At 39.1% G+C, this 15,539-nt stretch overlaps 1 protein-coding gene across 1 annotated transcript; it reads left to right on the forward strand.

Moving 5' to 3' along the window:
- The first annotated feature begins 1,753 nt into the window (after nucleotides 1–1,753).
- On the forward strand, nucleotides 1,754–8,773 carry lztfl1 (leucine zipper transcription factor-like 1). The gene is made up of 10 exons (XM_035613555.2): nucleotides 1,754–2,160; nucleotides 2,478–2,602; nucleotides 2,720–2,914; nucleotides 5,727–5,784; nucleotides 6,114–6,185; nucleotides 6,298–6,363; nucleotides 6,448–6,525; nucleotides 6,727–6,903; nucleotides 7,356–7,459; nucleotides 7,806–8,773. Exons 1-10 carry the CDS (start codon nucleotides 2,158–2,160, stop codon nucleotides 7,822–7,824), a joined length of 897 nt encoding a protein of 298 aa, XP_035469448.1. The 5' UTR covers nucleotides 1,754–2,157; the 3' UTR covers nucleotides 7,825–8,773.
- The last annotated feature ends 6,766 nt before the right edge of the window (nucleotides 8,774–15,539 follow it).

The following is a 15,539-nucleotide window of genomic DNA, read 5'->3' on the forward strand; positions in this document are numbered from 1 at the left end:
GCCGTGGTTAGTATACAGCAAGATTAATTTGGTTTAATAAGTATAGCCTGAATAAGTAAATCTTAATTGAGTACAATGCATAATTTAGGTTAAACTAATTAAGGATTGGACAACAGGTTGCAACAACAATGGTTTCATGACTGCTTCCAGATAACATCACCTTAGTCTTGTACATTAAGAGAAGTGGTTCAATAAATCATATATATCATATATGACATTTATCACAACATGATTTCACAGTCTTTCAAAATACGGGAAATATATACTGTAGGTGAGTTTTCAGTCTGAACAGGTGAGTTTTCAGTCTCTCATCTCACACGTCTTGCTCAATGCTGCCATTCAATGCTAAATGAAATACTCTCAACCCTCTAGTATCAATAACCTGCAACTTAAACTCTTAAGAAATTCCATCATATAAAGTTACGGAGAGAAAATATTCAGGTCTGATGGTTGTCATGCTTTGTCTAAAATTGAAATATATCTTGTAAGAACAAACCTTTTCTAGAATGACAAAGCACAGGAACTGTGAATGTAAACATGTTCTTAAAAGAAATGCAGGACAGGTGATATTAGAATTGATCATCAGGCTGAGTACAGAGCTTGGGTGTTGAGTATCCAGGGAAAGGTAAAGGACGTTTATTTGTATGGCATCTTTCAACAACAAAGCAATTTAAATTGCCTAAAATATAAAAGGCATTAAGAAAAAGTTATACAATGCAAATGTATTGTACAATGTCAAAAGACATTTAAGAACAAAACAAGTTGCATGGCAGTGCAGGAAATTACTTAGTTTTTATTTCATGAAACAAAATAACAAACAAAAAGTCTCAAGACTTATTTAAAACAACTGAGAGTTGGATCAGAGCTGACTCTCAAGTAGTTTCTGTTTGGTTTTAACTTGGGGGACTGGAAGCAGAACTGTCTGAGGTAGACAGTTAGCGCTTTGAGATTGGTTTTAGCAATGAAAAGTGCTCTATAAATGAAATTTATTATTATTATTATTGAGGTGAACTGAAATGACATAGCAACAGGTGAGAATGCCTTTCGCTCCTAAACCGTTCGATTCTTCATAAACTAACAGTAGAATTTTAGAATCAATTTCAATAGCAGAATACTACTTGTGAACGTTTTTAAAAACATTGGTTTGACAGGAAAGGAGATTTGCATTGAATGTATCACATTACATTACATTCATGTAGCAGACGCTTTTGACCAAAGCGACTTACAATAAGTGCATTCAACCATGAAGATATTACCGTAACATATAACCTGTTATGGTTTATAACAACGATGAAATATCTACATTTATATCATGCATAGAAAAAATATAATAATATTTATAATATAATATATTATAATATAATACAATAATAATTGTATTATATTAAATTATATTTTTAGAAATAATTAAACCATATAAGGTTTTTTGTTTTTTTTCTAGCAATGGCGATTCATGGAGCCTCTCAATAATTCCCGGAAGTGAGAAGCAGCGCATTAGAGTAGCAGCAGAATGGATCGATGGACCGTCTGTGTTGAGACGTTTAAATATCCAGATTGTATATCATCAGCACATATTAATCAAATCAACATGCGCATTAAAACGTATTGTCTAAATACTAAATCGATACATTTATTGACTACTAATTACCAAATATCGCGTTTCTGTCGCTCTGAATAATGGATTCGAATTGCGCGCCAAGAACTTCCGGGAACTATCTGAAGTCTACACGAGTCACTTGACTTGCAAACATTTTGGACTTCCGTTGTCGCGACTTCCATTAAACGGCTCTGGTCGTACGTAGCAGCGTTGAACGCACCTCTGATTAAACGGCTCTGGTTGTACGTCGCAGCGTTGAACGCACCTCTCGTAACCAAGGAGATGACGCTATTCTCCGTTACCAAGGCATTCTCACAGCAAACACTAGCTGTGTTAGCTAGGCTAGTCAGGACGGATAATCTTTTAGCCATGCTATAGCCTCTGCACAACGCCGGGCTCGTCACCGAGGGGAACTTTACATTCGCTTGAGTTTGTTTGAATCCTCGACCTCCAACTCGTAGTCTGTTCGCCGCGTGGCCCGAAGAGGCTGGAGAGGCTGAAGCACCTACAGTCCACACGCTAGCTCACCTAGTCAGGTTCACGTTAGCTGCACAGCCGCCATGGTGAGTAGCTGCTATCGTTGCTATCTGTGGGTGTCCAAGCCACCTGTTTGATTTGAAAAGTTACCATGCTGAATATTTAGCTCTGCTTTGCTAACACGGTGCAAGATGTGGATTCACTGAGGAGCACAGTTCTGTCCAGACAGACCGCAGGCTCGTGTACAGAGGCCCTGTCCGTCACACGAGCAGGGGCATCCTCTCGAGTTAGCTCACCAGCTAGTTGTGCTCGCTATTACAGTCATGGGCAGAGATAGTCTCAGTGTGTGTGTGTGTGTGTGTGTGTGTATATATATATCATCTTTCTTTTTGTCTCTATGCAGGCTGAGTTTGGGTTTAATGAACACCACCAGAATGAAGTCATTAATTACATGCGGTTTGCACGTTCGAAGAGGGTCCTGAGGCTCAAGACTATTGATTCGTGCTTTGAGGAACTCAAAGATAGCAGGTGAATGTCATACTGTACTTCCGTTTCTGGTGAATGTGATCTCCTCGTCAGACTCATCTCCTCAACACCATGGCACTTGTCAGTTCAGGTGGATGTGTAATGTGTGTCTGTCTGAAGGCTGGTGGAGGAAACCTTCACAGTGGACGAGGTGAGAGAGATGCTGGACGGGCTGCAGGCGGTGGTGCGAGGGGAGGTGGAGATGGAGCTCATCAACACTGCCCACACCAATGTGCTGCTGCTCCGGCAGCTCTTCTCCCAGGCCGAGAAGTTTTACCTTCGACTGCAGAGTGATATCTCAGAGCTGGAGAATAGGTGAGCTATGACTGAGGTTTCCTGTTAACTAGCTAAAACCTACAGTATGTTCCCACAGTACAAAATGTTAGGTTACAACTTGTGCACAAATTAATAACGTCTGTGAACAAGATGTGGAATCTTTACGCACAACAAAGTCTGTTCAATTCAAAAAGAATTAAAGATTTTAATTTGCTATAAAAACCTTTTCCAATCAAAATGATTTCAATTAAAGTCACGGGTCAAAGTGACCGTTTAACCAATGTAAAACTGTAATAGGCTTCTAAAGCAAAATACACCATTCATATTTCATATCCATGAAATACACGTCATATTCATGTGAAAAGTCCTCTACTTTGGTCCATTTGAAATTTCCTCCTCAGTGCTGTAGATCTGTTGGATATTATGTGCCAGTATAAAAGGTCATTGCCACACACTTTGGTTTCCTTCCTGCACTGATGGTCAATTCAACTAGTGCCATCCTTTCACTACATTTTAAGGTCATGTCACTCAAATTGCTAAATATCACAATTTATCCTCGTAATCCTTCATGGTCTTATGTAGAACATTTGAGTTCAGGACAATATACTATAGTTAAGTGGAGTGCTGAATGTTATTTCGTCTCAAAACTTTAAAATACTGAATTTAAGAAATATAATGGTGACGTGTCACCCAAGAAACAATGTCTCTATTTTTCGGGATAATTTGCAGACCATAGTTTTTAAATTTAAAAAAAAAAAAAAATTCTACCTTGAGACATGACTGTTATCATGGGGAACATTGTTTTAAAGAAAACGCCTTGGTCAATTTCTGAGATTTTGAACAGCGGACGTGGCATTTGTCTTTCTACACATTTGAGGAAATGGCGACCTCCGGACCCATGCCAGCAACACTGACAACTTCAAAAATACACTGCCTTTTTAAACTATAAACAAGTGACTTACCATTCATGTAGCAGACACTTGTCCAAAGCGACTTACAATAAGTCCATTCAACCATGAAGATATTACCCAAAAGTGACATAAACATTTATCAAACAGGCAAAATCAGCTTCAAGTGCTGATTTAGATTTTCTTTATGATAATAAATTCAGGGAGTAAGGTGCAGTGTGAACAGATGAGTTTTCAGTCTGCAACGGAAGCATAGTATGACATCACCATCCTCTAATGCATCCCCAGCCCAAACATAAACAGAACGATAGACCAGGATGCACCTGGCAAAGTCTTGGCGGAGTATTCATTTCATTTCACAACACTGCTATCTTCTGAGCACATTCTGTAACAACATATAAACCAGATACCAATCCTGAATCCTGGCTGCTGAAAGGCTTCTTTGGATGAAGAATGGAGTATGAAGAGTAGGAAAAGTGTAAAATGGGAAGTTAATGTGTAATGTGAGAATGATCGCGAAACCTTTGAATATATTAGAAAGAATGAAAGTTGTGAAAAAGTTGACTACAAGCTAGAATGTTTGTTTCAGCATTCACACCAATAAACGAAGAAATGTCACAGTTTTTTTAAATGAAACTAACAAAGAACACATTTTAACCTCTGGGGGCAATATTTGATACACCAAAGTGGGGGAAAATCATATTATGAACTTACTACTCGGTTTACAATAATTTGTTGTGAATTCTGGAAGCATACCAACTACAAAAACAGTTCTCCCTGTTTGTTTTTCAAAACGTTCCACTCAGTCTAGACATTCCTTGTACTTTCAAAAATATTCAACCTTATTCGAGATCCTTCTAGTAATTACACATTACCCACTTTTCTTACTCTTCATACTCCTTCAGCTTCTTCATCCAAATTCAAGCCACTAATCCAGTTCAGTGTCAGCCAATCAGCAGCCAGCGTTCACACCGTAGTTTCTTCAGAAATTGCCTTTTATGGTTTTATTTGAGTTACCAGCAGCTCATGTTTTATGGGTTGTTGAGTTGAACTAAGTAGTGGCCACATGATCACATGAAGTGTTATTGGTAAATGGTCATGATATTATGATATTGTTTCTGAGAAGGGATGCTAAGAGTGTTTTGGTGTGTGTTGTTTTTCTTCTTTTCAATGCGGTTAGGGTTAGTGTACATGTGATACCAGTAACCATGGTAAATTACATTTCAACTATTCTGGCAGAGGAAGTACGAGGGCTCTATGACACAGATGTTCTCAGATTTTGGAGCATAGGAGTTTTAAGACTTACAATAATCAACAGTATCTGTCCTGAAAATAAAGTTGAGCTGAATTGTTCATAATGGCGGCTTTGAAGTACAAATTTGAAAGTCAAAGTATACATATCATCCCGTTCCTCTTTTTGCCAGTGATATAGTGTTGAAGGGAAAGGCTCTGTGAACTTCATATAACTGTTCACCTCTGTTGACCCTTTGACCTTCACCTCATTTGTTTCTTGTTTGTAGTATGCACATGGTGGGTGGATAAAGAAGCCTTGAGCTGCGTCCTACGTGACTTGATACGGCAGCAGTACGCCCCATGTCACAGTCTGCGTGCGTTCAGCTGCTTTTTAAAACCACATTTAAGCTTTGCAGAGAACTGATCTGTTCACCACAGGCCTCATCTCAAAGCACAAGTGTTAAACTGCCATCGAGAAAAAGGGTGTTTATTTTCCTTTACAAACATGCACAACCACCAAATAGATTATTGTAATGTCAAAAACATCGACATTGCAGTGGCAACATGCAGATTATTTACATGTATTTTACTGACCACTCTTTAATTCAATCTTAAAATAATATTTAAAAAGGTATCAACCTGTCTTTATCTTTTCTTTTGTTGATTATTCTGTCGACCTATTCTTTTTCTTTTCTTTCCATCTCTACCAGAGAACTGTTGGAACAAGTGGCTGAATTTGAGAAGACTGACTTTAAATCCACTGACAAGGTAAGTATGATGTGCAGCTCATACCTTTCAGGTCACCAGTCATATGGTGACCTGAAAGCATGTAGTCATCATTAATCATGTCTTCGAAGCATATTTAAACCCACACTCAGCACTCCTGTACATCGAAAGAAGTTTCAAATGTCACGCATCACAAACGTTTGAAAAGAAAAAGAAGGCAATCTTTCATGAGTTTGTTTAGTTACCCTAGGGAGATTAAAGAGGTATCAAAATTGGATTTGATTTTTACTGTTATATGTACAGTAATAGCAAAACATATCCAACATGTTTTAGACCATTGTTTAAGTGAGAAGTCTTTGCTTTATTACCAGATCAACCAGGAAACAAGCAAACCTAAGTTAGCACCACTGATTGAAGGTGGCGTGTCTGAACTTCTCAACAAGGTAAAGAAGCATATTGCTTGGATTTTATGTACAGATTTATTTCAGCAAATTGGAGCATATTGTGAGCTTCATAAACCCATGCAGATCTACAGTATGTTGAACATTTCTTTAGGAGATAGCGAGACTACAGGAGGAAAACAATAAGCTGAAAGCCAGGCTGCGGACTTTAGAATCCCAGGTACAAACTTTTCTTTAGTAGACCACATATTTCAGTGTGCTCAGTCACATTGTTAACCTCATGCTCTGTTCAAATGGATGTCAGGCCATGAGTGCACTGGACGAGAAGACCAAGGCAGAGAGAGCTCTGAAAGACCTTCACAAGGTGCAAGGTGAACAGCAGGTACTGTATGCTTGACTTTCAAGTAACATGCTCATCATTAGTGACATCTTTTGATTTCTATAATCTTTTTTGTGCTAACTTGGATCTGTATGCAGCTGATCAAAGGGTCTCCTCTGTTTGTCACAGGATTAGGAAGTATACGTCCATTCGGTTGTCGAAACATGCAACTGAACTTTGATGTAATTTATTTTACCCTTTAAGGTTGCTGCTCAGTTCCAGGAGATCAACAGTCTGGAGGACACCATGGTAGCTCTGAAAGAGGACTATGAAAGGTCTCTTAGTGCCAAGGCTGCCTCCCAGAAGGATCTGCAGGAGAACCTGATGTCTGCCAAACACGAGCTGCTTCGAGTGCAGGAACAGCTAGCCTTGGCAGAGAAGGTACATCTTTCACCAACAGTTAAATGCCTTGACAGACAGTTCAATTTGACCATGCTGCTAAATGTAAAAGTGGGCAGGGCTTAGTTCATTTAAGATGATGTCACGTGCTACACCAATTAGAATTTCATTAATGTGATTCAACAGTTGTTCCCAGGTCACTGTTGGTCAAATCTGTTCAGAGCACAGCCACACCGTGTTTGAGATGTAAACTCTTAATATTCATAGCTAAGAATGTCTTTCCTCAAAACTTGAACTTTATTGCTGCGAATGTAGTCTAGAAGATTTGATGTTGTTGCTGAGCCTACCAAGCACCAAACGATGAAATTTCCTTTTGGCAGATGAGTCGATATTGAGTACTTGTTGTACTGGCCAGTTTTCAGTGTGGGTGCATTCAGCTTCTGTGCCATTATTGTCATGTGTGTATGCACTGCATGTATGTGTATGGTGTGCAGGAGTTGGATAAGAAGTTCCAGCAAACTGCAGCCTACCGCAACATGAAGGAAATCCTGACCAAGAAAAATGAGCAGATCAAAGAAATAAGAAAAAGACTGCAGAGGTGAGCAACGTTCAATAAGGATCAAACACTGGTATGGCTTTTTACATCAGAAAATGAATTATGGAGGCGTTATGTTTTGGTGTTTGTGTCTGTCCGTCCAACATTTGTGAGTGCGATATCTCAGGAATTTCTTTAAGTTTGGTATAAATAGTCACTTGGACTCAATAATGAACTGAATAGATTACTGTTGGTCAAAGGGCAAGACATGGACAGACATGAATGTAAATTGAAACTTGACTGACTGGTGGAAAAGGCAAGGACGTTATTCTAAAGCTGATGACCAAATACTGGCTTTCTTCTCAAGATTTATGTCTATTTTCAGATTTGTATTGCTTGTCTGTTTCAGATATGAGCCCAGTGAATGAGTTCCATCCAGGACAGCTGGATAAACAGATGTCCAGGGGTGTGTAGGAGAGGACCAACATTTATTACTCTGGTTTGACAAGAAATGATCAGTTCCAATACTGTACCAAGAGACACAGAAAAAAGCACTTCTAGGAGTAATTGTTCATTTATGCTTTATCTGGGATCTACAGTAGAGTTGGAGCGGGGAGGTTGACAGTACACACTTCTGAATTTCACCAATGAAATAGTAACAAATGATAGCCTTCTCCGTAAGAGCTCACTTTCAGACTACCGTCAGTGCTCTATGCAATTACTATCATGTCCCTGTTTGAAGAGGCCTTGTCCATTTTCTGAACAGACAGATACATACTGTCTCAAATCAGCTGTCATATCTTCTATCAGATGGATATGGGTAATATCTTAATATTCAGTATTTAGTATTAGGACAGGGTTATTGTTTATTGATTTTAGTGGTCAAAAAACAATCTATGAGTAAGGGTTTTAAGCAAAGCCCAAGATAGTTAGTTTATTATTAGTGGAGAGCTTCAAAGTCATGCTTCTTGACCTTCTGAGAGCATACTCGCTTTCCCTTTTTTTTTTTTACAAAACATTTACTAGCATATTTCCAATGACCTGACATTCTGTGAAAGTGTGATCATTGAAAATATGCTGACTTTCTTGCATTTATTTTTCTCTGCTGTTGCATATTGAATGACATGGATAGTGACCTAGATTGATTTCCCTACTTTGCTAAACAAAGGGCATAGAATATTTTGTCTGGAAACTTTAACCTGTACTTTTCGTATTGCTGTGGGAGATGGAGTGTAAGTTAAAAAAAATGAAATATATACATGATGTTCATGAAGTAATGCTCTTGTAGAGTATGATACATCAACCCTATATCACAGTAGATGTGCATTTGTTTGTATTGTGCAAAGTATAGGGTAATAAAAGCTGTTACCAAAAAAATGTGTGGTCATCATCATTTTTCTTTTTAAAAATGTTGCTTTACATTTAGAGAATAGTTAATCATACACTTCAAGTGATACCACATACATTTTAAATAGCTTATAAACATAGAAAAGAAACAGGCAGTTCATATGATAGAGAAACTCTCCATTGCAACCTGGAACAGCTGTAACAGAGTAATTACAGTGAATTACAGGCTTTCCTGGAACTGACTGATTCAACAAGGGGGCGCTGTACTGCAACAATATATGGGACATACACAAATGAATGATCTGATCCATGTATTTTACTAGAAATTTTACTAATAACATACACAACAAGTACATCCGAACAGAAGCACATTATGATGAGCTGTCACTGTGTTACCTGGTAGATCAGTGCATCTACAAATACTTGTTGGTTTTTTTCAGACTATATTTTGTCATTACTGCCTCAGAGCTCACAAAAGAAAGTCAAGAACTAAGTAGTGGGATGACATACTGGTTATCCTCATTAATACTGAGGATGATATCTGACTATGAAGAGTGAGTTCTGCAACATAGGGAGAACAAATATATATATGTAGTAGTATGTACTCAACATAATATACGCTATAACAATTCACAGACTGGAATGCGCATATACGAGCCCAAACAGGCCTTGAGTGTTGTCCTCCCTCAGTGATGATCTTCGACAAGGCTGGACTGAGATGCAGGGAAAGTGAGCAGGACCCCAATGACAATGTGATGGAATGAGTCAATAGTGAGTTAATAAACAATAAGGGCACAAATTGACATTTCTCATTGACCAGCAATAATCCTAATCACTGTAGCCTGGTCAAGGGAGAGTCAGACACATGAAGGAATTGGTTTCGATGGCTGGAGCAGATTTAACAACCCATTGGGATCAATGTGAAAATTCAAGATCGGGCTGTCATGGTCCCTCTAGATACTGATACTGAGAAAGTAAGAGTAGATGTCGGGGGTTGTCACCAGGGATGACAGGAAGCCCCCTGAGTGTCCCAACATCAGTTGGCTCTGGAGACTTTTGGGGGCAAATTTTAGTTTGTACTACACAAGGCGAGGTTCCCAAGCAATCTTATTTTTTTTTTTTACATTCATTCAATGACTTTTCAAGGACCTTCCATGAAGCAGAGAAAGGTTAATCAGGCTACTGTTACAACACTGATAATTTTTACAACGAGAGCAAGCAAGCATTACAGATGTTTCAAAAACATTTCCCCCTAGAATTCCCAATCTTTCAAAGATTTCAAGGATGTGAATACAGTATTATTTATATGAGTTATATGTGTACAAACGTCTGGTGTTTATACACACAGTATTTGCACTTCCACTGCATATTCTCAGGGACCTAGAAACTGAACATAAGAAATGTAGCATCTCACTGGCATTAACATCAACTCCACTGACAGAAAAACAGCAGCAAACTAATGCAAAGCTAATGTTAGCTTTTTGTCGACATGTTGTGGTCTCCCAGTAATAGGATGTCCCAGAAATAAACCTACAAACTATCGACTTACAGTAAAGTAACATTATCGTTTGCGGCCAGACATAGCAGTTTAAGTAATGGCGTTGATCTTGTTGTTGCTGGTCCTTTGGGTAATACCTTTACCTCTTTGTTTCAAAATCCCACAGTTTTCCCTCTCAGGACACGGCAGCCATGTCACTCTTCGCACATGGAACTCTGGATTGTCCAAACATCTTTGACCACTAGGCGATATGATAAACCTGGGGTCTCCTGCCCCAATATTGCACAACACACTAGATTGAGACCAAATCACGGAAATGACTATTTTAACCTTCAAAAATCAAAAATTGTTGACTAGATAATATTTATTGCAATATAATCATCAATGTATGATGTATTCACATGGAAAAATTGTTTACTTGGAGGAACTATGTTTTGGGGTGGATGATTTTATTTTACTGGGGCTTTGCCCCACCTGCTCACGTCAAACCAAACCAAGGTTAACAGTGAAACCATAAGAGTTCAAACGGTAATAGGATACATATTTCAGCCTATTCCTAATATGAAAAGTCTGCAATGGACGTATGATATCTAATGATTTGCACAATGTGGTTGTGTAAACGTTTTTTAATCGTTTCTTTAGCTGCCTGAAAAAGACAGCTGTTTTAGCCCTGTTTTTGTCTATGTTAACCAAAGTGAATTGACATAGTGGCAGGTTAAGGAACAAAGTGGTTACCAATCAGTGAACTGTCACGTCCTTCGTTGTTTCAGACGTGTGTTGGTTTTATGTGATGTGCAGGAGTTTTATTTACAGTGAACATTTCTTGTAGGCAGTGGGGATAATGACACAATATGAAGAAACAATATTCTTTTAAAACCCGTTTGTTCTGCTGTCAAAACACAGGTGATGAAATGTGATATGAAGAGACATATCCTTTCTCAGATCAGACAAACAGAACATTTGTGTGCTTCTGTGCGTGCATCTGTTTCCTATAAGTAGCAGCTGAAGAGTAACCGTCATGGGAAAACCAAAGATGATTTCAGAAAGGATGCAAATGCTCAACAGTTGTGTATCAGAGCATGAAATAAATCACAGCATGCTACACAGGAAGTGGTGACAAGACTCTCAGTTCCAAGCACAATCACACTGCGACAGTGACAGTACTTTCCCACAATATGGGGCAAATGTTAATACATATCTGAGTAGTGTACCCATCACTGCAACTTCCTGTTCCATTTGACAAGGCATCAAAGGGGTTTTCTCTGTTTCAATAGCAAGACAATTGCATCTGTTGTTTGGCTTTTCTTTAGAATCATCAAGCACCTTTTTATGTGAGAAATGATTGCATGCACATTTCTGAATATAAGGTGATGTCCAGAGTATAGTATGAAAAGCAAAAACAATGATGTGATTTTTCTTTTTGGCAGAGACAACATTTTACAGTTGAAGAAAATGTTATTGCTATGCACGACAGAAGAAATGATGTGATATGATATTGAAATGAAATGAAATATTTTGACAAGTAGACCCATTCGTGGTTTTATCATGATTAAAAAGGGGAAAGTCTGAGTGTGTCGAATAGGAGACCCCCAAATAAGAAATGAAAAATAAAGAGGCAAGTAAGGAAAGAAGGAGAGAAGAGAGAGAGAGAGAACAGTTGGACAACCGCCCTTTTTAATCTCTACCAGACTGATACTTATAATTATGGAAATAATACTGACACTTATAGATACAATGATGTTATTATTATTATTATTATTGTTGTTGTTGTTGTTGTTCTTCTTCTTCTCATTAATAATAATAATTATAATAATAATTATAATAATGACGGGTTTGGATCATGCAGCTCTGGAGTCAGCGATATACTGGGAGAGAGAGAAAACACAGAGTTAGTGACATGTAATGTAAACATATTATAAGAGAGAGAGAGATGCATGATGGGAGATCCCCCAGCAGACTCGGCCTATAGCAGCATCACTAAGAGATGGTTCAGTAAACACCTGAGCAGCTCCAACTATAATCTTTATCAAAGAGGAAGGTTTTAGATATGTCGTCTGCCTCCCTGGTTCCAGAGGAGAGGAGCCTGGTGGCTGAAGGCTCTGCCTCCCATTCTACTTTTACAAACTCTGGGAACCACAAGTAGTCCTGAGTTTACAGAGACAAGTGATCTATTGGGATAATATGGAACTATGAGCTCTGTAAGATATGATGGAGCTTGATTATTAAGGGCTTGAAGGAGCAGGATTTTGAATTCTCTTCTGATTTGTACAGGAAGACATCAAATCAGGCAGCCCAACGAGTTGAATTTTATAACATAACATCATATTTAGTGTACAACCTTTGCCTGTGAACTTTGCTGATTATTACTTTTAAAGGAAAAAGAGTTTTGTTTTTTGAAATACTTGAGTCCTAAATGGTCATTTTTATTGACTTGTTTGTGTTACCGTGGAAAAATGCCAGTAAATTTAAAAATGTAAATGTTAAAAAAAGATTCTGACATCCTTAACCCTGTCAGAACTCGTGCTGCAGCATTTTGGATTAACTGGAGGCTTTTCACAGACTTATTGGGGAACATCCTTACAATAATGAATTACAGTAGTCCAGTCTAGAAGTGACAAATGCATGGACTAGTTTTTCAGCATCCTTTTGAGATAGGATGTTTCTAATGTTCTTGATATTGCGCAGGTGAAAGAAGGCTGTCTGTCCTAGAGACTTGTTTTATGTGTGAGTCAAAGGACATGTCCTGGTCAAAGGTAACTCCAAGGTTTCTCACAGTGGAGCTGGAGGCCAAGGTAATGCCATCTCAGGGAACTATATGATCAGATACTGTTTCTCTGAGGTGTTTAGGGCCGATTATAATGACCTCAGTTTTGTCTGAATTTAGAAATAAGAAATTATAAGTCATCCAGTGCTTTATGTCTTTAAGACACCTGATACCTGATTAGTTTCCTCTGGCTTTATAGATAAATACAGCTGGGTATCATCTGCGTGATACCCAGCCACAGAATTAGTGTCGGTGGTCCATCAACCAGAAGGTTGAGGAGACTTCCGGTTATGGCGTGCCGCTGACGCAGTCGCAGTCACTAACTTGGCTCTTTGCTAACTTTCTGAAAATACCCTTAAAGAACGACTAAACGGGCGAAAGAATGATTTCTAAACCTGAGAAAAGCCCTGCAAGAATCTATACCACTAAAAAACTCTAAACTTGGACAACACACACTCAAGATACTGATAAAAGGACGAGGACGAGAATTAAGCTAGTGCCAGCTCACCCTCAAACAGTGATATTCACTGAAGGAAGATTTCACCAACAATGGCATTAAAGGAGATTTGACGTCACACGCGAAGAGGATTGGGGAAACAGAGGAGAGCCTCACAGGCTGAGGAAGATATAACTGCTCTCAAACAAGTTGAGCGACTGGAGGGGACGGTGAAGACATTAAGCAAGTAAATCCGAGATCAAGAAGACCATGGCCAACGATTCATATGAGACTTGTCAGTCTCCCCGAGAAAACAGAGGGACCAGATCTATGCAACTTCTTGGAAAACTGGCTTCCCAAGGTACTGGGGGTGCTTTCACCACCACACCAGCCATCAAACGTGCACATCCGATAGGCTGAATCAACACAGTGCGGCCCTCTGCGCCCAGACTGATTGTCATGAAGTTTTTGAATTTTAAGGACCGAGAGAAGACACTGAGAGCAGCCAGAAAGCAGAGAGGCGTGCAGTAGGAAAATCAACGAGTCAGCTTCTTTCCAGATCTGTCAGCTGAAACTCGCCAGCGTCAACGGCAGTTCGATCAAGTCAAGGCCTGGTTTCGGTCCATGAATATCAGTAACGGGATGCTCTACCCAGCTCATCTGATTATCACCCACAACAACAAGAGGCCGAGGACCATTGCTCGTCACGGTGGATCAAAAGTTCTGCATTACCAGGAGTAAATATTGTAGTTGTTTTTGGCCTGCGCTTATTTTGGGTAAGTGCATGCGGGGTTCTGGAGAGGGGTTAAGATCTCAGTGTGTTTTGCTTGTCTACTGTTTTTTCTTCCCTCCATCATCCTTTTTTGGTCATGCTATTCAAATGTATAAACAAAACAACCAATGAAACTATTATTATCCCTTAGGCCTACTTGTGATTTAAAAAGTAACTTCATAATAGGATATCTAACTGTTTAGAGTTAAAGAGCTCTAGCTGGAATACAAGAGGACTGAACAAACTTGTTGAACTTAAACAGGCACTACATAGAATTAAACAAATGAAATCTAATATCATTTTCCAACAAGAAACTCATTTGGATACAAAGCGACATAGGCAGGGTTGCAAAAAGGTGGCCGGGGCAACTTTACTCTTGAGGGGGTCATGATATTAATTTATATGTCGACACCTTTCGAGTTAAAAAAATAAATATAAATATCAATCAGGAAGGTACATTGTACTTAATGGTTCCGTAGCATCTACTACCATCAACTTAATAAATATATATGCTCCCAATGTCAAGGTGTGAAGGCGCAGGACCCAAATGCAGAGTGCAATAATAAATAAAAATTTAATTAATGGAAAACAAAACAGACTTTCAGTCTCAGGAGATAGAAAATAACAAAAATCACAAAAAACAAACCAAACCCGGGAACAAGGCACAAGAGACATCGCAGGAATGATGAAAACAGAAACAGATTGTAGCAATAATCCCAGACCAACTGACGCACAAAGACTAAATACACCAGGGAAGATTGAACACAAGTGACACATTACGAAAAGGCATGGACAATCACAGGTTAACACAAGAAAAGATAAGGAAACAGGAAGTGCAGAGACACAAGGAAAGTTACTACAAAATAAAACAGAAACCAACAACAAGGTATCAGGAAAATTATATATAACAGATACACAAGGAATCATAAATCATGGATGAGGATGTCGTCCATGTAAACATGGACTCCATCCTGGTCCCTGAACAACTCTGACATTTTTCTCTGAAATATCTCTGGTGCGCTGGAGATACCAAAAGGGAGTCTCTTGAAAAAGTATCTCCCCATGGGTGTGATGAATGTTGTCAATTCATCAATGGGGAGCTCGTTCTGCAGAGGTCTGTTGGCGCATGTCTGCAGACCAGCTAGGCGGGATGTTGCAGTAGTCCAGGTGTGAGATGACAAGAGGCTGCACCAACTCCTGCAACGCCTTCTCTGTGAGGAACGGACATATCCTCCTAATGTTGTAGAGCATGAATCTGCAGGAGCTGGTCGTCCCTTCCCTGGGATCAGACGCCGATCCTCTCCAAGTTACCCTGTGAGTGCGTTC

Source organism: Scophthalmus maximus, chromosome 16, assembly GCF_022379125.1.
Source record: "Scophthalmus maximus strain ysfricsl-2021 chromosome 16, ASM2237912v1, whole genome shotgun sequence".
Taxonomy (NCBI): Eukaryota; Metazoa; Chordata; class Actinopteri; order Pleuronectiformes; family Scophthalmidae; genus Scophthalmus; species Scophthalmus maximus.

Coding starts and splice junctions, on each gene's coding strand:
- lztfl1 (XM_035613555.2), top strand. Junction 2,603..2,719: donor GAGGAACTCAAAGATAGCAG/GTGAATGTCATA, acceptor GTCTGTCTGAAG/GCTGGTGGAGGAAACCTTCA. Junction 6,364..6,447: donor TGCGGACTTTAGAATCCCAG/GTACAAACTTTT, acceptor AATGGATGTCAG/GCCATGAGTGCACTGGACGA.